This window comes from Trichosurus vulpecula, assembly GCF_011100635.1.
Source record: "Trichosurus vulpecula isolate mTriVul1 chromosome X unlocalized genomic scaffold, mTriVul1.pri SUPER_X_unloc_7, whole genome shotgun sequence".
NCBI classification, from domain to species: Eukaryota; Metazoa; Chordata; class Mammalia; order Diprotodontia; family Phalangeridae; genus Trichosurus; species Trichosurus vulpecula.
Window position 1 is genome coordinate 559310 of NW_023494383.1, and position 22234 is coordinate 581543.

A 22234-nucleotide genomic window follows, 5' to 3' on the forward strand; every position below is an offset into this window, starting at 1 on the left:
TGTTCTCATGGTTAATATCAGTATTATTAATTATTCACTTGTTACAACCACATATAACAGTTCCAAATTTTATCACATATAGAAATTATTCAACTTATTATTTTGGTATCCAAAAAACTACTTCAAAGGTTAACAATTACATGAAACCAGAGAGATAATAATGTTGTGTCTAAAATATAAACAACCATCATTATTATTTCCCTTTGCAAATCAGGAAACAGGTCAAACAGAGATTAAAATACAGTTTGCAATTGGAACAAAAATGTGAAGTTACCTAGAGCAGAAGCTGGTATCCCAGTGGTGACAATTCTGGGAGGCAGAAAGTCCAAATCCATCTACCTCGCCCTTCCCCCACGACCGCAGAAGTTACTGAGCCTAGGGCAGTTTGCAGCTTCTGAGGACAGAGTGGGCAACATGCAAAGGACCTGGATGGCATTTCCAAGCTTTGCCAAAAAGGATGGGCTACGAAGGTACCCAGGGGCACAGGACTGACTGTCAGTCTGTGAATTTCTGTCCTTCTCCTCCTTTTCACCGGGTGGGGAAGGGTGATTTAAGTTTTCCCTACAGCTCTCCTGCGTTCTTCTAATCTGATCTGAGAGGAGAGGAGTTTGTTTTATCTGCTCTAACTTTTACTGCAGCCCTGAGACAGGATAACAATGGTGAAAGATCTCAATGATTGTAATTCAAGTAAACTTCACTCCTTGCTTACTCCTAAAAAATCTTTTGCACTAGAATCTAAGGGAGAAGATTCCCTCCTAACTGTGATCAGGGACAAAGACAAATGTGAGAGTCCCATAGAAAACTTTAACAGAGGTTTTAGCCAGAAGGCATTCATTGGGAGGAGGTCTTTCAGCAAGAGGAGCTCCTGGAATGAATTTACAATTTCAGGAGTTCCCTCTCCCGGAATTCAACTAACCAATTTCCAAACTTTTTAATAATTAAAACCCAGAATTTGCCAAAATTTTAACCCTTTTTCTTTCCGTTGTAGCTCTAATTTGGCCACAAATAGAACCACAAGGGAAAAAAGTCTTTGTTTCCCTAGTTGCAGCCTGGAATCTCTGGCTGCCTGTGTTACAAGTTTTTTTCTTTCTTTTTTAAAAAACAAAACATAGACATTTCACAATTTGACATAGACACACGAACAGAGACGAACTCAAAACATAACAAAAAAACACAGTGTGGATCGAATTGAAGGCTAAACAGGTCCCCTCAGAGGAAAGAAAAGTGAACCAGATTTCCTCCTTAGGGATAGGACCCCCAATCTCCCCACACCCCAGCAGGAAGAGGCTGACGTCTCAGCTCTTCCACTCTGCCCACCTTCCCCTCGTCAGGGGTGTCGTGGTAACAGAGACCAGAGTGGCTAGCCCAGAAACAGAAAATCTTACCTCTAGAGGCCTGAAAATCAGAATTCTCCGTAGGCCGAAAAGGGACAGGTCAGCAAAGAGCCCATTCTCCGAGACCATCTCCCCACATCAGAGTCCTAGGAAAAGAAATCCCCAGGAGCCGGCCCTCTGAAGTGAGAGAAGGTGGATCGGGGGCAGAGACTCCCTGTTGAGGTCCGGAATTCTATGTGTGTCTCCAGGGTGGTAACACGAAATACCGCCTGATCTCGCTGGGGCCTCCAAAATGTTATACCAGAAGCGAGTGAGACACGCCACAGAGTATAAGTTTTGAATGGAGAAGTTTATTAGCCAGCGGTCATTCAGGGAAAATTCCCATAGCAAATGACCACGTTTAAACCGAGAGGGTAGTTTATATAGACAATACAGGATTCAGTGCTTAATTATCTCTTAAAGTTTACATATGTTACTTTGCAGACTCAGCAAGCCTGTGTTATTTCACTTTTTATGACCATGATACGTTAGAGGAACCTCCTGAATAGATTGTAAATACAACATATCAGATAGTTGACAAAGTGTCTATTGGAATTACAACCCAGGATCTCTGTCTCCAACTTTTGCCATAACTCTTGAAGCTAGGAAGGCTCAAGATAAGGCAAAAGTCATATAATTCAAGATAATGTCTAGGGCCAAGGCTTCCATCCTGGTAATTAGCTTACATTCCTTGGAAATGTCTTAGGGGCCCAGGACACTCGCCAAACAGCAGGAACTAAGTCTGATTTTCTTACACAAACTGGGGTTTGCAGTTAGGGGCTGGGGGCAGGGTTTTTCTAGCAATAGCTGGCTACTCAAGTACCACATTGCCAAGCCTGCTAAAATAACATATGCAAGGTTCAAGAGATAATTAACCACTGCTCCTTGATCTAGTGTATAAATTTGACTTCTCCAACCCAAACTCTTGGTCATTTTGATTTGGGTTGAACCGGAATGACCGCCGGCTAATAAATTTTCAATTTAAAACTTATACTCTGTGGAGTGTCTCACTCGCTCACGGTATAACACTATCACTCTAAACCAGGGCTGTCCAACCTTAGGTCATCTTCGGGCTGCATTGAAATAAAATAATTATTCGAGGGACACACCCAGAATAAAAAATAGAGTACACTAATAGAAAGTGGGAGAACGCACATCATCAATGCAACAGGCAGAGGCAGGAAGCGCGAAAGCAAACACAAAACAACAAAGCGACAACACGACAGCATAAAGGTAGGTGCATACTGACTAGTCTGCATCATACAGATGGAACGCATCCCACAGAGGGATTGAAAATTCTGTGCGATATGTTCTGTCCATAATACTGCTGAAAAATACCAAATGAGATTATTTATTAGTGATGGAATTAAAAAGTCTAATACGCATTCAACGCAAGTTATTATTTTATTTTTTCACTCGTGAAAATTAAAACCCACAGGCAGGCTGCTCTAAAGTCAACATATCCTGATTTACCATGTCAACAGCCATCTTGTTCTACCAACCACAAACTGGAAACTTTTGAGTCATTTTCCACACTTTTTTGCTTCCCTGACCCCTTGTATACAGTTTAGTAACCAAGTCTTTCTTTATGATACCTTTATCCATTCCTTCACTGGTTATTCCTGTTCATATTATCTAGTTCAGATTCTCATATCTCTTCTGGATTCTTCTAATGCCTTCCTAATTCCAATTTATTTTACACTGTGTAGGAAGATTAATTTCCCTAAAATATGTTTTTTTACCATCGCACTCTCCTCATCAACTTTTTTCCTGCACACAAGATCAAGTCTAAATTCCTTGAGTAGGCATTTCAATACCCTCTACAATCTATCTCACTTCATTTTCGAATATCTCACATTATTCCCCCAATTAATCCCAGCCAGGGTTTCAAAAAAACTTGCACATTCTTGCCTCTATTCCTTTGCATATTTCCTTTTAGAACATCATTCTTTTTCTGTCCATTTATCTGAGGAATAACCATCCTTCAAATATCAGACTGAGTCCTATGCCTTCCTCCCAAAAATTTGCATTACCCATCTCAGCTGCAATGATCTCTCTCTCACTGCCTGAATTCCTACAGGACTTAACAGCATCACTTGTGTCTCACAAATCCTATACCACACCTTTTATAGCAGTTTCAGGTATAGATATCATAAGCTACATTAATATAGGCACAATATCCAAAACAAGAGAAGTGACAAGCTACTACTCTGCACTAGTCACACCTGGAAGAATGTACTCTGTTTTGGCCATTCCATTTGTAAAGGCAATCAGTGAGTGGGAAGATCTTCCCCACCCATTTGAGTGAGCTTCAGGGGCGGGGCTCTCAGGGTCCTGGGTGGAGGGGCTAGGACTGCAGCCTTTGGAAGCCTGTGGTGGGATGGGCTTGCTGAAGGGTTGGAGCAGAGCTAAGAGGCAGTTGGGGAGGCAGTTGGTGAGAACAGTTTAGAGCTGAAGGAGAGAGGAAGCAGTCAGCTAGCTGGAACACAGCTTGGAGATTGCAGTAGCAACTTCGGCAGGTGCTACAAAAAGGCAGGACTGACCCTTGTGGAGACTGGAGAGTGCTGAGCAGGCGCTTGAGGCCAGCAGGTTGTCTTCTTGCTGGATGGCCCTGGCATTGGGGTGGGGGGGTGGGAGGGGGCGGTGAAGCACCAGCATGGCTTGGCTGGCTGCCATAATGTTTTTCTGTGGCCTCCTCGTCATTATTGTGAAATGGGCATACTGGTTTTGCAAGATTCTTGCCAGGATGTCGAATTGGGGACACTAGTCCGTGGGTCTGCTACTTTTGAGTTTCAACAAATGCTTTAACTCCTCTCCCTTCTACTTAAAGAATTCCTTATATCCTGCGATTCTGGACCATTCAGGCATATTCATGGTTATCTTTGAAGTCATGAATATGGCCTTACTGATATACCATTCTAGGAAGAGCAGTGAAGGTGGGCCCAGAGGATGGCAACTAGGATGAGGAAGGAATCAGAAAGCATCCTGAGTTTTAGAACTAGGGATGTTTAGGTAGCAAAAGAGAAAATGTAGGGAGGACTCGACTGCTGCTTTCAGTTATCTGAAAAGCTGTTCTATGGAAGAGGGAGAGATACTTGTTTTTCTTGGTCTTGGGACTGAACTAGGAGCAATAAGTGGAAGTTGAAGGGGGGCAGATTTCAGTTCAATTTAATGAAAAATTCCTAACAACTACAGCTATCTAAGACTGAACTGACTCCTTTAGGAAGTAGGTCTTCCACTTGTAAAGGGACAAGGTAAAGGTTTTGTAGAGTGACCTTTCAGGTCTTTTCAATTCTGAGCATCTATCATTATTATCTTCTCATAAATTTAGTACCCAGTGACAACTGGCACAATACCTTACACACAGCAGGCACTCAATAAATATTTGATTACTTAACTGAGCTGTGTGAATTCTTTATTTCACCTTAACCACTTGACATTTCACATCTGAATTTCTATGTTTCATGGTAAGTATAAAAGGATCTAACTGATTTTGTCCAACTTTGGAACCCTCAAGCTGAATTTACAAATCAGTGTGGCAGAGTGAAAAGATCATTGGACTTAAAGTCAGAAGCACTAGATTTAATTCTTGGCTCCTTGGGGAAAAGTCATTTTATCACTAGATGCCTCAGTTTTCTCATCTGTAAAATGGCTAAAAAATTATCTTGCTCATAGGGTTGCTGTGCAGGTGCTCAGTAATGTCACCTGTAATCCTCAAACAGAACAGCCACCAGCAAGAGTCTTCAAAGGGCCTATATTTTGTCATACTAGTTCTATGTTCCTGAAGGGAAAGATCTATGACCTTCTTTACTTATCCCCTCAAAGGACTCAAAGTAACAAACCAAAGTGACTGCTAGCAAACATCTGAATGTAATTTCTTCAGGGAGTTCACATGGAGCCAGAGGCAGACTCGATTCCTGCAGACCTTTTTCAATTCTGTGTCTTGACCATAAGGGCCAAGCCTCTAAAGTGCATCATAACCGGAAGAGGTATACCTTGATTAGTGTATCAGTTACCAACTTTCTCCTTCTGTGTTAATATATTTACCTGGTAGTCCTGGGAATTTCTGGCTTGAGGGTTCAATCCACTTGGTCTTGTCAAGTCTACAAGTAGTTCAGCTACATTAGCAATATCTATTTCAGCTAAAGGAGGAGATGCAGGCACATTAAGCAGTGTTTTCAGAGTTGGGAAAAAAAAGTGTCTTCAAAGCACTCCTGATTAGTCCTGTTATAAAAAGTTATGAGACATTACTAAATATTATGAAATTCGAGTTTTTAATAATAGAAAACCAAATGAAATGAACAAATATTACCTATAAAGTTCACTCAAGTAATGTATAGATTAGTCTGACATTATCTAAACATCTTGGGTAGGGTCATTTTATCTGAGCCCACCACCCCTCAATAAAAATGAACAGCTTAGTTGAAATTGGTAGGGTGTTATGGACTACACAAAATGGAACGGTGCAGTACAATGAGTAGTACAAAGTTTGGAACCTTTAGTTGGATCTCAGCTCTATAATTTACTGCCTGAGTAACTTCAGGTAAGCTCTTAACCTCTCTGAGACTATTTTCTCATCTGTAAAGTGAACATTTTGGATTAATCTCCAATGTCATTTTTTTTTCCTTTTTAGAAATTTATTTAGTATTTTATTTTTCCCCAGTTACATATAAAAACACTTTTTAACGTTCATTTTTAAAACTTTGAATTCCAAATTTTCTCCCTTCCTCCCTCTCCACCCCCCTCATTGAGAAGGCAAACAATTCAATATAGTTATACATGCATAGTTATGCCAAACAGTTCCATAATAGTCATGTTGTGAAAGAAACATAAAAAAACTCAAGAAAAATAAAGTAAAAAAAAAAGTATGCTTCAATCTGCATTCAGACACCATCTGTTCTTTCTTTTGGGGTAGATAGCATTTTTCATCATAAGCCCTTCAGAGTTGTCTTGGATCATTGTATTGCTGAGAATAGCTAAGTCATTCACAGCTGATTACCCTACAATATTGCTGTTACTTTATACACAATCCATTTCACTTTGCATCAGCTCATATAAGTCTTTCCAGGTTTCTCTGAGAGCATCCTGTAGTACAGCAGAATCTGAAAGTAATTCCTTTTTTTCCTTTTTATTAATTACAATGTCATTTTTCAAATCCAAATCTTATTGCTCATAAATCTTACATAAATATGTTTTGAATTTAACTATCTTCAATGAAGGCAGAAAAACTAAATGAGAAATTGCTCCCAAAAGTTACAAAAATATTTTTCTAACAAACTAGTAGAAAGAATTAAAAAAGGAAAAAAACAATTATGATCATGTTTGTCATTAATGTAGATGGCAACTACTTATACAAAATAATAGTCACTGAAATATTTTTTGAATTCCTTCTCTCATAAACATGGTTTTTCTGGTGTGTTTTTTTGATCAGGTCTCCCTCTCCTAGACAAGCAGGAACTGCAGAAGGTGCTAATGGATCCACTGCTATTACCCTAGGAGGTTCTGACCTAATCCATTTCCAAACTAGGCCAATTTGCCCCTCTTTAGGAATAATAGCACTTAACTCCTAAGTGGTTGTCAGAGTAAAACATGGTCATATGTGTAAATTGTAAATATATATTAGCTATTATTATTTAAATAATGAATCTAATGATTTTGGTATATAAAGAGGAGGTGTTTTGTTTTTAAAAGAGCCTATAAGTCACCTTTCTGCTCTGCCAAAATAAGTGCTTATTAATAATCAACAAACAAATAAGCAAAATGGGGCAGCTAGGTGGTACAGTGAGTAGAGCACCGGCCCTGGAATCAGGAGGACCTAAGTTCAAATCTGGCCTAAGATGCTTGACGCACTTGCTAGCTGTGTCACGTTGAGCAAGTCACTTAACCCCAATTGCCCTGCCTTACCCCCCCCCCCAAAATAATAAGCAAAATATTTTCTACTTCCTTCAGGAGACTGAGATGGCAAAGATGTCCTCTAGTTCTGTAAATAGCTTGGGAAAGCCTCCTTGGTCCCTGCTATCTCTCGTCGAGAATACCCTTAATTCATGTACAGATGATTCAAACATTTTGATTGATGTTCTCCCTGAATTTTTCCCCCATATCTTTGCTACCATCCCCTCTTTCAGGTACTTTTCACACTGATCCTTTGACGCCCTCAAAATTGTTGCTCCAACAAAGATCTCTTCTCCTTGGTCTAATCTAGCTACTTTTCCCATCTTTGTTCTCTTTAATGCCATATCTACCTCCCTTATAAAAACATCTTTGACCATGATGTTGGGGTTCAAGTGTGCTGGTTCCATGATGGAGAATATGATTTGATATAATACTTTTTATAAATATTTTTCTTTTTTTAGTATGTTTTCTACCTTCCATCTTTTTTTGTCCTTAAATGCCTTGGGATAACTTTGTTTGACTATTCTCACCAAGCTTTCCTTAAATGGGTTTTAGCAAAATGTTAAACAGGAAAAATTAATATCTAGGAAAAATTCAAATTCTTACTGAGCTATTTTAAGACTTCAGACTTAAAATTCCTAACTTATTTCATTTAGTGATAATTTTTATTGGGAGCATATATTTAATTTTATAAGGGAAATGAAGACTTATTTCACAGAAATTGACTAAAGGAGCCTCTGCTGAAATGTACTTATGCTATAAAGTTAGTAATAATTAAGTGCTTGTAGTATCCTCTTTCTTTTCCCTCATCTTGCTCACAATTCAAATGATGAATTAAATCACTTTTTCAATTACATTTTAATATATTAATTTGATTTAAATACCTGTTTGCATAAGCAAATATAGGGAAGAACACCTCTAGACAATGTCGCAGTGGAACATCCTCTTCAGTCACAGGATTGTACCACAACAAGACAAGAGGAGAAAGAAGCCTGCTACTACCTAATCATCCAGAGAACATCAGTTTGGCAAGTCCTTCTGCAGCAGCTGTGTGGAGCTCAGAAATCTGAAACAAATTTGGATAATAACAGAAATGATATTTTTGAAATTATTTCTTACTTCTAAAATAGACAAGGAGTCATCTCTGACACTGTTACTGTCTAAAGATAATTCTCAATATCCACCTACCTACACAGTTCTTTAAAAGAACGTGCTATGGGAAATGAAGTGTAAAAAAGGGCACAAAGATAAATTTTGCTCATTTCATAATTTAACCTTGGATCAGCTGTGCATAAACTGGGATTTCCAGAGTCAGAGTTTACAAAGTGTTTTCTTCATACCACTACTATGAAGAACATCAGTATTCCTATTTTTAAAATGAAGAAATTGTTTCCAAACTTTGCAATAGCGTTTTGGCAGCTCAAATAGGTCAAAGTCATTTGGAAAATGAATTCATACATGAATATCTATCCAAGCTATACTGACAAAGACAATACTTATAGGTGTATAAATTATGAAAAATTGTGGAATGACTATATGTCTCCTAAGAATTTTCAGTTTCCTACTTTAGAATACAACTGAATTCTAGATCCTAGATTCTTTTGAGTTGAAACTGATGTCAGAAACCACCTAGTATAGCTCAAACCATTTTTAGTATAGGAAGTCTTTGGTGCTTTAGTCTTTAGATTTTGTAAATCTCTGCAATCTAACTTGTGCACTAATGAGTTTTTCTTTTCAGTGTCATGAAGCTGCTTTTTCACTGGAGAAGCTGGGGGTTTTTTTAGTCTTAGCACAGAAGAGATAAAACCACTAAACTAGCAGGCCTTCTAGCAAGGTTTGACAGACAAGGGGTTTAGGCAGCATGTGGTTATAGGGCAAAGAGTGCTGGATTTGGATAAAGAGACGGTGGTTATTGATTATGGTACCTACTCTTTGACTTTGGGCAACTTCTTTGGGCCTTCCTTTCCTCATCTATAAAATGAAGGGGTTGGACTAGGTGACTTGTGTTACCTTCAACCTCTAAATCTGTGATTCTATGAGTGAGTCTTCAGCTTGTCTTAATAATCCTCCTTGTCAATCAACCAAATCAAAAAACATTTATTAAGTGTTCACCACATGCCAGGCACTGTGCTACATGAGAGAGGATTCAAAGAAAAAAAGTCAAACAGTCTGTATCTCAAAAATCTAACATTCTTGAGGGAGACACGGACTTGCAGAAGAATATGAGAACATATACGAGATAAATGCAAGTTAGTTTAGGGAAAAGGTTAGAAGTACAGGGGATTAAGAAAGGCTTCATGTAGAGGGTGGGGCTTGAGGTATAAGTCTTTTTTTGAGGGGGGAAGGCAGGGAAATTGGGGTAAGTGACTTGCCCAAGGTCACACAGCTAGTACATGTGTCAAGTGTCTGACGGATTTCAACTCAGGTCCTCCTGACTCCAGGGCCGGTGCTCTACTCACTGCGCCACTTAGCTGCCAAAGGTATAAGTCTTTAAAGAGGAGTTGAAGTAAAGAGCTAGAGGAAATGAAAGATGGTCAAGTTCAGTCACTGCATTGTGCAGAATGGGGTCAATGACATGTCCTGAGTCTCGGCTGGTCACAGTGTCAGAGGTGACATTTAAATCCAGGCCTTTCTACTACACCATGTTGTTTTCTTATAATATCCTTTGGGCAAGATCAAACAGTCTCCACTAATCAGTTCTACAGCCTTTATTGCTTCCCTGAAAAGAGGGTTGGAAAATGTAGCTAAAGTTAACTGAGGCTCTGGCCTGCCTGGACTTCACCAGGGCTATGCCGAGTACTCAGGAAGAGCTTACAGTGGAAAGTATTCAAACCCATTTCCCCCCTTAGTTCAAAAAAATTTAATTTTTTCAGTCTGTAGTGTTCACTGTTATATTAGCTATGGAAATTATTTTGTGTTTATTCTGTACATATTTATTCTCTATATACTATTTTTGCCCAATCAATAAGCACCTTGAGTTTAGGAATGGTTTCATTTTTATTTTTTTCATTTCCCAGTACCTAACATAGTATCTTGCATGTAGGAGGTTTTAAATAAATGCTTGCTAAATTAATAAATGACCGTACAATATAATCCTTTGGAAGAGATATTACCAAATCAATCTGAATTTTGTTGAAATTCCTCTTGGAAGAAAAGAAGAACAAAATGTTTCACCTTCTGTATTTACTAGTATGAAGTCATTAATGTGAATAAGCTGTGCAATCTCTTTACTAGGTTTGAGGGAGATCTAAGACCATCTAACATAATTGCTGTCCTTCAAAAGCTTTTAATTCTTCTGGGGGAGATGACACCAATGCACACATGCCCTAAACAATTTATGAACAATGAGGTGATCAGAAATGTTTCCAAAGCAACTTAAATACCTAAGAATATGGAAGAAACACTGGGAGTGTCCCCAAATTGTCAAGTTACATTAATGGAAAGCAAGAGAAAGAGAAATAAAGAAATCCCTAAGTAGCCTTCATTCCTCTGAAAATAAGAGCACAAAAATATTAGGGGGAAATATCAATATTTGGTTTAAAAGATACCCTACAATGCAGGAAATATACGTGATACTCAGAGTCCACATATAAATGTAAAAAAAATAACAATACTTTCTAAGGATGTTTCATAACAGGCTGACAATTGTTCCGTACCTCACTGTCTAAAAAAACAGCCAGAAGCTTCAGGATGTTCTTAGGGAGGCAGTCTCTTCTCCCACAGCTTTTATTTTTATCCCGTGGTCAGGATCACAGCCTTTAGTTATCTCGGCTTCTCTACTCTCAAGGTCCTTGACTTTTTTGGATTTAAATGGCTCAGTCCCAAACAACAATAGGTGGTCAAAAACTGCCTTGAGAGCACTTATTTTTATCGTGACATCATCCATTGCAAAACCTAAGTCAAAGCAAAGGAAGAGGAATGTACTTCTGTCAAATAACTCTGATGATGTTTTAATTTGCACTTCAACAGAAGAAGTTTATTGGGGTATCTCAAAATAGAGAATGGATGCATCCTGAAAATTCAATTCGAACAAATTCTGACTAAGCAATTGTGTGCATACAATATACCAGGTGATGAGGTTTTTTTTTTAAACCACATCTGCAGTTTCATCCATATAGAGAACTCAAGGTGAGGAGAAACTTGGCAGGAGGGTCAGCCAGGATAGGGCTAGTAGTAATGGAGCACACAAACATACAAGTAATTATGATACAACAGAGGGTGCAATTGGGGCAAAGACAAGAAGAAAATAATGCGCTCTATGAAAACTTGAGGAGAGAGAGATAACCGGAGGGAAGGGAGGCACAGAGAAAGGAGGAGAATTAGGGAAGTCTTCACAGAGCAGGTGGCATTTAAGAGGCTTTGAAGAAACAGAAGGCTTTGACAAGTAGAGATAAGCAGACATTCCAGGAAAAGGAAAAGGACTGTACTAAAGAATGGAATTAATAAATAGTGTGGAAAATATTATACTATTTTATATCATTTTTAATTTCAACCAGACCCAGAGCCTGAATTAATGAGTAACTGGAAGAAGATCCAGGACCTGGGCTTCTTTGTTCTCTAAAAGTTTGCTCAGGAAATACCCTTACCTCTGTCAACAAGGCCTTATCAGACTGACCTAAGGACATACTTTCCCCGGTTAGCCATTGAAGGATGAGACCCTAACCCCAAGAGAGAATCTTAACTGACCTTTGTCAACATTCTTTACAACCCTATTTAAGGAAAATCCTCTTCTTGTATCATGGTTAAACATACATGGGGGTCATAAAAATGAGGTAACATAGGCTTGCTGGGTCTGCTAAAATAACATATATAAGTTTTCTAATTGCTTTGTTCAGACAGCCAGAGCTTATGCTCTGACTCCTTGCATATACAAGTAAGCTAGCTTAGCTATGCTTTAAGGGAAAATAATAAACAACCTGGATTTTTCTATCACCTAGCTCTGCTGTTTCCTTCAACCAAACTTTCAGGTTTAACAGTTATGGTGCCATGAACTTCAGATGGAAATGATGGAAACGGGACAATGCAGCCCAACCTTGCCAATGCTTTGGGTGCCATAGGATTAATTTTTCCTGGAATTTTGGCCTTGACAAGGTGGGTGTAAGTTGTCTCTCTTCCCAGCTTCCAAAAAGGACTACTACAAAACTGGTTGAAGTCTGAAAATTCCCTTTAAGCTAGCTCTGGGGGCAGGGATCAAATCTGTGGTAAAACACAGATTTGCAGTCAAACACACATGGATCCTCTGGAAACACTGATTGATCCAGAATATTAGCTGTGGATCAATCAAAAACTAGAATTAGAAGTACAACCATTCCTCCACTCCCTCCACCCTATTCCTCACCCCCTCCCTCCCTTCCTTTCCTTGGAGGCCCGGATCCAGGGGAGAAAAACTACACTTTGCTGTTACCCCCTCCCCCTCTGCCTCCCAGTAAAGGCTGTGATCCAGAGGGAGGTAACTCTGTTCTGCTACCGTTGCCTTCTCTCTTCCTTCCCTCCCCCTTTCTCCCTTTCCCTTACGGGCTCTGTTTTTGCCTTCTGCCCTATTCCTGCTTCCTTCCCTTAAAGGCTCTACTATGGGGAGGATAAATGCGTTTTATCCTTACTCCTAGCCTTCCCTTACCTGCCCTAGTCCTCCTCCATCTCCCCTTTCCGCCTTCCTAGGGGATAGGATATGGAGAGTCAGAAAAATCAGGAACACCAAGGCTTCCCCAAAGATCATAGGGGTGCTAGTAGCCAACTCACGAAAGCTTCTGATTCTCTGTTGTTTAAACTCTGAGCTCAGTCTGTATTTGTTCTGTATTTGTTTTGTTAATTGTCTGTTAAGTGTCTGTGTGAGAGTGTGTGCTGTGAAATGTCTAGACTTCGGTAAAATCTGAAACACAGGTAGCCAGAGAATTCTAAGGCTGCAGTTAGGGAAACAAAGACTCTTTTCTCTGTGGTTCCTTGTCTGGGAAGCTTGGAATTACAACGGAAATAGGGCTAAAACATTTTAGCATATTATGGGATTGATTATTCATTAAAAGTTTGGAAACTGGTTAGTTGGATTTTGGGAGAGAACTCCTGAGATTGTAAAGTCACTCCAGGAGCACACTCTTGCTGAAACACCTCCTCCCAATGCTGATCACTTATCATTCCCCACTCCCTCCCCAAAGTTAAGGGGGAATCTTTTCCCTTAGATTTAAGTGCAAAAAGTTTTTAAGGAGTGAGCAAAAGGTGAAGTTTACTTGAGTTACAATCATTGAGATCTTTCACCATTGTTGTCTTGTCTCTGACTGAGCCAAGGTGGCAGTAAACGTTAGAGCAGCTAAAACAAACTCCTCTCTTCCCAGATCAGATTAGGAGAAGAGAATGCAGGAGAACTGTAGGGAAAACTTAAATCACCCTTCCCCACCTGGCAAAAGGAGGAGAAGGACAGACATTCACAGACTGACAGTATCCTGACAGTCCTGTGCCCCCTGGGTACCTTTGTAGCCCATCCTTTTGGCAAAGCTTGGAAATGTCACCGAGGTCCTATGCATTCTGCCCACTCTGTCCCCAGCAGCTGCAAACTGCCCTAGGCTCAGTAACTTCTGCAGTTGTGAGGTAAGGGCGAGATAGATGGATTTGGACTTTCTGACTCCCAGAATTGTCACCACTGGGATACTAGCTTCTGCTCTAGGTAACTTCACACTTCTTTGTTCCAATTGCAAAACTGTATTTTAATCTCTGTTTGACCTGTTTCCTGATTTGTAAAGGAAAAATAATAATGATGGTTGTTATGGGATCAAAACGTAATGATTGTAAAATGCTTAACGTAAAGTCTGGTATATGTTAGATACAATATTATTATTATCTCTCTTTAAATTAATGTAATTGTTAATTTGAAGTGGTATTTAAATACCAAAAGTAATAAGTTGAATAATTTCTATATGTGGTAATCTGGAATTACAATTGATGTCATCTGAAAATTATTGTTTCTGTATTTCTAAAATTGCTTTGTATTTCTAAAATTCTCTTAGATTGTGAAATTTGAGAAGACCATTGTGTGGTAAGAAATGATATTATAGTAATTTTAATCTGATTTTGATATATGTGAATTGGGTTTTTAAAGGGATGTGATAAAATTTGGAACTATTATATGTGGTTATAACAAGAAATAATTAATAATACTGATATTTAACCATGAGAACAGACTTTCTATGTGAAAAAGTTTTCTATTATGAGAATATATCTGGTGATTTAAAGTTATAGTTTCAAATAATGATATGAAAGATTCTCTGTGCATGGAGATTCAGAAATGCGTTTACCTAAATTGATAAATGGGCTGTTTCAAGTTTTAAAAAGCATAATTATGTTTAGGGCATTGTTACATTTCTAAATTGTGTAATTTGACAAACAGATGTATCAGCAATATTGAAAAAATGTGGTTTTATAGGCAATAATCTTTTCTAAGTATTGGGCCTTAGAAATTAAAATGTTACCACTAGTGGTTATGAATCCATATTTGATTTGCTTATCCAACTCAGTTATGATCACTTGATTGGTAATTAATTAGATTCTGTTTCAAGTTTTAAATACATGATAACTGCTTGTGGTGTACTTATATTTCTAAATTTGTTATATTATGCAACTTGGTTAACATTGCATTACCTATATTGATAGAGAAAAATAATTCCTCTTATAATCCAGATGTTCTTAGATTAAGAACTGTGCCTAATTAAGAAATTGAGGTTATTAATTGAATCAAGGACTTTTGAAACCATCTAGCTATGAATTCTTATCCATATTGTATAAAGTTTCTGTGTAGAGGAATTCTTATGGAGAAAGTTTTTAAAGTCCTGGTAAACTTTATTATTGTGATAAGGTTAATTTAATTGGGTATGTAATTTATAGAAACTAAGTGTCCTCCACATTACAACACCTTTTTGACTAAGGAACTTTGTAATATCTAGGAATTCTGTGCAATATTTGAGAATGAGAACATTTGGTACCAACTTAGTTAATGAATTCCAGTGTTTAAGGGTTAATTTGCTTTAAGGAAAAAGGAGATGTCTATCATTTTAAAACCTTCCAAATAATTGTCTTCAGAAAAGTTTAGTGAGTATTCCTTTTAACAACAGGATAAATTTTAAACTGTTTTTAAAAAGGGAAATAATTCTAGAAATGTTTTGAAAAATGGTTTTGTGATTTTAAGCAAAAGTTAGAGCTTATCAATGTGTATGAGACTTAATTCCTAAAGTGTCCCTTTCCTCTATAATGAGTAAACAGGGACATCAACCTGTGAGGATGGTCATTACCCTCTTTTCTTTGTTTAAGCTGGAATGGATTCCAGTACAGACAGTTGTGTCAGTAAAAAGTATTAACTTATGAGCTATTTTGTCTTATGGTTGAAACGTAAAGGAAGACTGAATAATGGGTTTGAAAGATTTGGAAAGGTAAATAAAGGTTTGATTGGAAATAGGAAAGGCAGATAAGAAAGTTTGGGGACAAATGGGAGTTAGCTAAGCCTCTCCCGTCCCAAGAGAATACTAGTTTCAGATGGTTTAAGTAAGTTGAGAAAGAGTGTGAGAAAATACTTTAAAGGACAGAAAAGTTATATACCTTGATTTGATAATTATTAGCTCAATGAAATTTGGGACAGTCCTATCTGAAGGATATTTATTTGCTATTTAAGATTATATGGGACTACAATTTAATATTGTTTTAAGCTCTGATTACAGGAATAGGTCACATGAAGCCAGTAGTAGAATGGCAGGCATTACAGCCTGAGAACTTTAAAGGTGGATGTCTGTGCCTGGGAAAAAGTTTTGAAGACAACCTTGGACACAGTCTAGGTAGGATCTTCCTGACTCTATTTCCCAATTCTGCTATTTCCTTTCTTAAAAGGAAAAATCCCCACCTGATTACTCCTAATCCCTGCTTTCAGCATCTAATGGCTATATGATTGGCTAACAGATATGACTCATGCCTGGAATCAAATAGAGCTAAGGAAGTTCTTTCCTTCAGTTAAGATATATGACATTGTCCCTCTTTTCTTTCATAGCAAATTTACATTATCAAGAAGTTTTGTAAGCACTATGCTAAATCTGTTAGGTAATAGATGAATATTGAAATATCTCTGAGTTATTATAATAGGATGCAGGAATGAATATCTTACAATTTTAACCTATGTTCATGGCCAAATAAAACATTGAAATAATATAGAGATAACATCCTCCAAAAGGAGGAAATGATTACACAAAGTAATAAGGCAAAGATGAAATGATTAGACAAAGTAATAAGACAAAGATGTAATGTGATAAATGTCTAATAAAAAAGAAAGGGGGATAGCAAATTTTGAGAAAAAGCCATAGGATCAGATCGATTCCCCTAAGAATTACATACAGATATGTATGATTGGCTCCAAAATTTATCAGTCCTGGAAGTTCAAGCTAATAAGTGTGTTTTAGTAATAACATCTTAAATTTGGATGTTAGCAAAAAAAAATTGTATAAGATAGTAGTACAAGTGAAATTATATCTCCTTTATAAAGTATCTGTCTGATAATTTTAAAGGAAGATGAGTTCAATTTATGGTTGGACCTTCATATTTTAAAGGATTCTTATACCAGGTACAAAATTTAGGTAAGGTTAGAAACAGTAGATGATGTACGAACTGAAATACTCTGAAGTTTAAAAAAGGAGAGCCAAATTTAAGTGATTGTACTAAGTTATATTAAGTAAGAATTGTCTGAGAATTTCTAGATCTGAACTAGAGAAGCAGAACTCTCTTTTACTGTCTTGGGACCAGATAACTACAATCAGGCATCTGAAAAAAAAAGGCTGCTTTAGAGGCACATTGGAAATATGTAACTGGAATTTAAAGTTACTTTGCATACAAATTGTGCAATTAATTGCTGGAATTAAATCAGAAACATTTTAAGCTTTGTTAAGAATGGCTTGTGGGTTATCAAAGAGACATGGCATGACTAAAAGTTTATGATGTTATATGTACTGTGTTACTGGGATACAAGGAATTTAATGTTAGTCAACATTGTTAATAATGATTGCATTACTTTGTATGGTTCATGTTTTAGTTTTCTTGGTTATCTAATATGTAAATGTAAAACATGTGACACGTAAATTTCCCCCTTTCAATACCAGTCTATTGTGAATCATCTAAGTGGTTTGGTCTGTACCTGACTAAATGTAATTGTGCAGTTTTGTGAATTATGAGAAGAATTTTATTTTAATTATTTAAACTCAGCCCTGTGTGGCTGGGATTGTATTTGTTTGAACTTAACCCTGCATGGCTGGGACCTACGTTGTGCTGTTTTTCTCTCAATTATCAAATCATATGTGTTCTGGGAGCTCCTGTCAGATCTGACTACTTCTACAGCTGCCAACTTGTGGATATGGACTCCTTCCTTGATCCTTCTGTCACATCTGAGGACTGCCCCTACTCCCGAGTGGACTTCTGAGGCCATAGGAGACTTTGCCCTCCAGTTTCAAAGAACCTGAAGGAGACAGCATCAGACGCAGGCAGCCCCTCCCGAGGCTCTGGACCAGAACCTGTACGAAGGACAGCTCCCTTTCTGAATTCCTTGCATTCCCAAGACTGTTTACCTGTACTTTTGGTGTCTTTGGCTTATTTTACTTAGTTGCTCTGTTTTTCCCATTATGCTCCCTACCCTGATGCACCTTGCAACTTACTCCCTCTGCTTGTTTACAATTAGTTTACAGTTACTGCCCATCTCTGGGGATGTCCAACCACAGAAAGAAAAAAAAAACCTGAATCTATCTAGATAAGGATTTTTAGAACTTCACCCCTGAGGAAGATAGAGGTTTTTCCATACCTTAATTGGTCTTCAGGTGAAACTTCCAGTTTGCCTTTGACCAAAAGAAGGAAATGTGGAAAATATTATACTATTTTATATCATTTTTAATTTCGACCAGACCCAGAGCCTGAATTAATGAGTAACTGGAAGAAGATCCAGGACCTGGGCTTCTTTGTTCTCTAAACTTTGCTCAGGAAATACACCTACCTCTGTCAACAAGGCCAGATCAGACTGACCTTTGTCAACATTCTTTACAACCCTATTCCATTAAGGAAAATCCTCTCCTTGTATCATGGTTAAACATATGTGGGGGTCATAAAAAATGAGGTAACACAGGCTTGCTCGGTCTGCTAAAATAACGTATAGAAGTTTTCTCATTTCTTTGTTCAGACAGCCAGAGCTTATGCTCTGACTCCTTGTGCATACAAGTAAGCTAGCTTAGCTATGCTTTAATGGAAAATAATAAACAACATGGATTTTTCTATCACCTAGCTCTGTTGTTTCCTTCAACCAAACTTTCAGGTTTAACATAGGAGAACATCATCAGGGAATAGCTACAACTTCAGTTTGGCTAGACTATAGAGTACCTGAAGACAATGAATATGAAATCAAGCTGAAAAGTGTAAGATGGAACCAAATTACAGAAAGTCTTGAATATGCCAAGCTAAGGAGTTTGCATTAAATAATATGTACTGAAAGTTTCTAAGTAGGGAATCAATATGGTCAGCCCTGAGCATTAAAGATAATCATGAAAGAACTGTGGCAGTTGTGTAAAGGATGGATTGAAGAGGAGAGAGATAGTAGTCGGGAAAGTATAACAGTTAAAAAGTGATGATTATATGATCCAGGGTGCAAGCAGCTGGAGCAGAGAAATAAGAGGCAAAAGTTATTTTGGAGGTAGAATCAACAGTACTTGGCAAATGACTGGGTAGGGTACTGAGGGATGAGGAAGTGATGAGGGCACAATCTCCGGGAACCCCCTTGAACCTGGAGTACAGTCTCTGGGAGATTGAACTCTCCTTGAGTCTTCCAACTAGATCTGGCCTTCCCCTAAGGCCATGGGCCTTGCATTATCATTGGGCCCAAGTCTCTGCCTAGCCTAGCCCTCTATTGTCCAGCTGTTTCCCCATACTTAATCCTGATCAAAATATCTATGCCCTAGCTCTGTCACCCTAGCCCTCTATTGTCTGTCATCTCCATGTAGCCTTCAGCTATTTCCCACCCTGGAGTCTGACCTCATCTCAGTCCCATCAAGCTCCTCCTTAGACTCCTCCTCAAGATCCTCCCTAAACCCCTCCTCTAATTACCCCAGGTCACCCCTCAATCCCTCCCACAATCTTTGTGTATATAATCTCCATCTTACCTCCATCAAGGCGCTCAGATTCAATCTGGCTCAGTAGATTGAATCTGGCCTGCTTGTGGAAACAGGCGCCACAAAGGGTGGGATTTCTTAAGACAAGCCATTATGGTGAATCCCTAATAAACTTTGTCTTTTCCCTTGGCTGAGAAGGCTTGAGTCGAATTCTTTCGGCAGGATCCAGCGTGTCGGTATTTTGGGGTCACGAGCACCCCTAGAAACCTATGTTTCCCTTACCTATCATCATTTTGCTTAAACCTCTTCAGAAGAATGAAACATCATGATATCAAGAATCAGAGCATTAGATGATCGATAGGATAGCAATATGATTGATATATTTCAAGAAGCTAGAAGAGAGGTAAACTTGGGAAAAGAAGCCCAATTCCCTTTTGAACATGCTGAGTTTGAGGAGTTAGTAGGACACAGAGGCAGAGATATCCAATAATCAGGACAGAATCAGAGAAGAAAAGGACTTCTTAGCTACTATCTATGAGTACCTCACCATAATATTCTCTATCACATCCTGAACAAGTGGTTACCCAGCTTGAAAAATGCAAGGGAAGGAAGCCTTCTGTCTCTTAAGGCAATCCGTTCAACTTCTTCATATTTCTAATTACTGGGAAATTTTTATTACAACAAATCTAAATCAGTCTCTATATCTTCTACTCACTACTTGAGGGCTTGGCCCTCTGAGGTCAAGCAGAAAAAGTCTAGTCCTTCTTCTATATGACAGTCCTCCAAATATTTAAAGATAGCAAATGTTCTACGTCCACCTATGTCTCCTCTTCCAGGACAAACATTTGAAATTTCTTCTGGTGCTCTTTGTAATAGCATGAGAAGAAAAAAGAGGTAAGTCTGTCATGTACTGAAAGCAAAGGATCAGAGGACAACAGCCAAGTACCATACTACTACCCAGAGAATATTAATAGACTTAGAGAAGCAGGACATAAGTGCATTGAAATGCACAAGATGAGAAAAGTCAGGAATACCCATATCAATGACATCACGGATCCAGTGGATTATTGAAGTACTATAGACGACTATCTATCAGGAACATGAGAAGTATTAACAGAAAAATTAAAGCTACCTGTTAAGAGCCACTGACAATAAAAACTAAGAAATATCATTTATAAAATGACCAAAAAACAAAATAGGATACCACAGCTCACTTTACATGAATCTGATTTGTGCAGATCTTTAAGAACATACATCCTGTGTAACTTTCTGAAGGCAAGAATTGTAAAAGATCAACCATATCCTAGCGCATACAATTGTGATAATATATCTAGCTCTAAATTCCAAAAACAGTGCAACTTCAATAACTGGACTTCTTTAACTTCCCTCATTCCTACTTGGCCAGCAACTGTTCTAGATAATGGAAATAGCATCAAAGTGAAACAATAATCATCTAACAAAAGTGGATATAGATTTGTGAAATCAATTCTGGTTACCACAATCTGAGAAAGACAGTGGGTCTGGTTATAAAACCTAAAGGAAACACAGATTTCCTCATTCTACTGAAAGCCCTGAAACTATCGGGGGCGGGGGGCACACGGGGAAGGCAAGAGCTTCACATGAACAGAAACCAAACTAAAGAATATGTACTTAGTATGATTATGATAGATACACATTTGCATCCCAAAAGAGCAGAAATGAAATCCTGTCAAAAATTAAATTTTACCTGCAATAACAGTGCAAAATGTTCACTGGCAAAATCTTGGTTCTGCAGACCACAAAAACCTAAGCATAAAACAGCCATATTTCTCACTTCAGGATAAATACTTGTTATTCCAGGAAGAATCTAAAACAAAGCATTAGAAATTGAAACAACTGAGATGAATATGATGAATCTTCAGCATATAATAATCACTTGAAAACATGTATAAGATTATAATTCAATATAAATTCATTAACACATTAAAACAATAATCAAACTGGCCTAAATTGGCTCCTTTATAAAATAATATTTTTCTTTAGGCACTATGATACTGAGCAGTCTATAGGCTTCACCAGATTGCCAAAAGGGTCCACGATACAAGAAAGGTTAAGACCCCTGTTTTATAGGTGTGATCATTTCATAAATAGGTAACAAACCCCCTTTGAATGGAACTTAAGATTAAACCAATTAATATACTCTAATCTGTGATAACATTCTTTTGCATTGTCATCCCTGATCTGTGTTAACATCTTCAGCTCTTACTGTGCAAGACTAAATACATTTTACATTCATTTCTAACTTAAAAGACACTCCCCTCCCCTAAATCACTGGTTTTCATAGCTAACATTTTGCAAAGGGCACATTTTACACACATAAAAATATTGACAACTGCTATACTTTTCAATAGTAAATAATATACTGCTTGAAAAGGGGTGAAGAGGAAGGGAGAACACTAAAATAAAGCTTTAGGAGCCACTGCTAACTTACCAAAGAGTCAATAATAATATTCAAGGTTGCACTTATGCCTGTGGAAATAGAGATCTGTTTCAGAAGTTCATAGAATAAAATTAGACATTTCTGTAATGTTTCAGGATCATTCTGAAATCAAAGAAAATAAAAATATTCAGAATAAGTGGGAGAGAACGTTTCATTATGTATATAAGGTTACAAAGCTCTAGCCATAGAGCTCAAACTGAAGTACTAAAGTCTATGCTAATAATCAATGAATTTCCAATGGACATTTTCAAAGTGGCAACTACACTTTAGAAACTGAAAAACTCTAGATTTCAAAATCTATTTTTGCCCTACTAATAATCAATTTTCTAATAAATTTTTAAAAGTAGTTGAAACAATTTTAATCTATCTTTCCACAGCCCTTGATT

The 22234-nt window shown here is 37.9% G+C and overlaps 1 protein-coding gene across 1 annotated transcript in view; it reads right to left on the reverse strand.

The window, feature by feature from the left end:
• The window catches only part of LOC118833261 (condensin complex subunit 3-like), a 77097-nt gene that overhangs the window by 39052 nt on the left and 15811 nt on the right, over positions 1–22234 (reverse strand). The window contains 7 exon segments of the mRNA XM_036740618.1: positions 5421–5567; positions 5570–5597; positions 8150–8331; positions 10922–10965; positions 10968–11156; positions 21092–21215; positions 21840–21950. Of these exon segments, the coding sequence (XP_036596513.1) occupies positions 5421–5567; positions 5570–5597; positions 8150–8331; positions 10922–10965; positions 10968–11156; positions 21092–21215; positions 21840–21950 (825 nt within the window).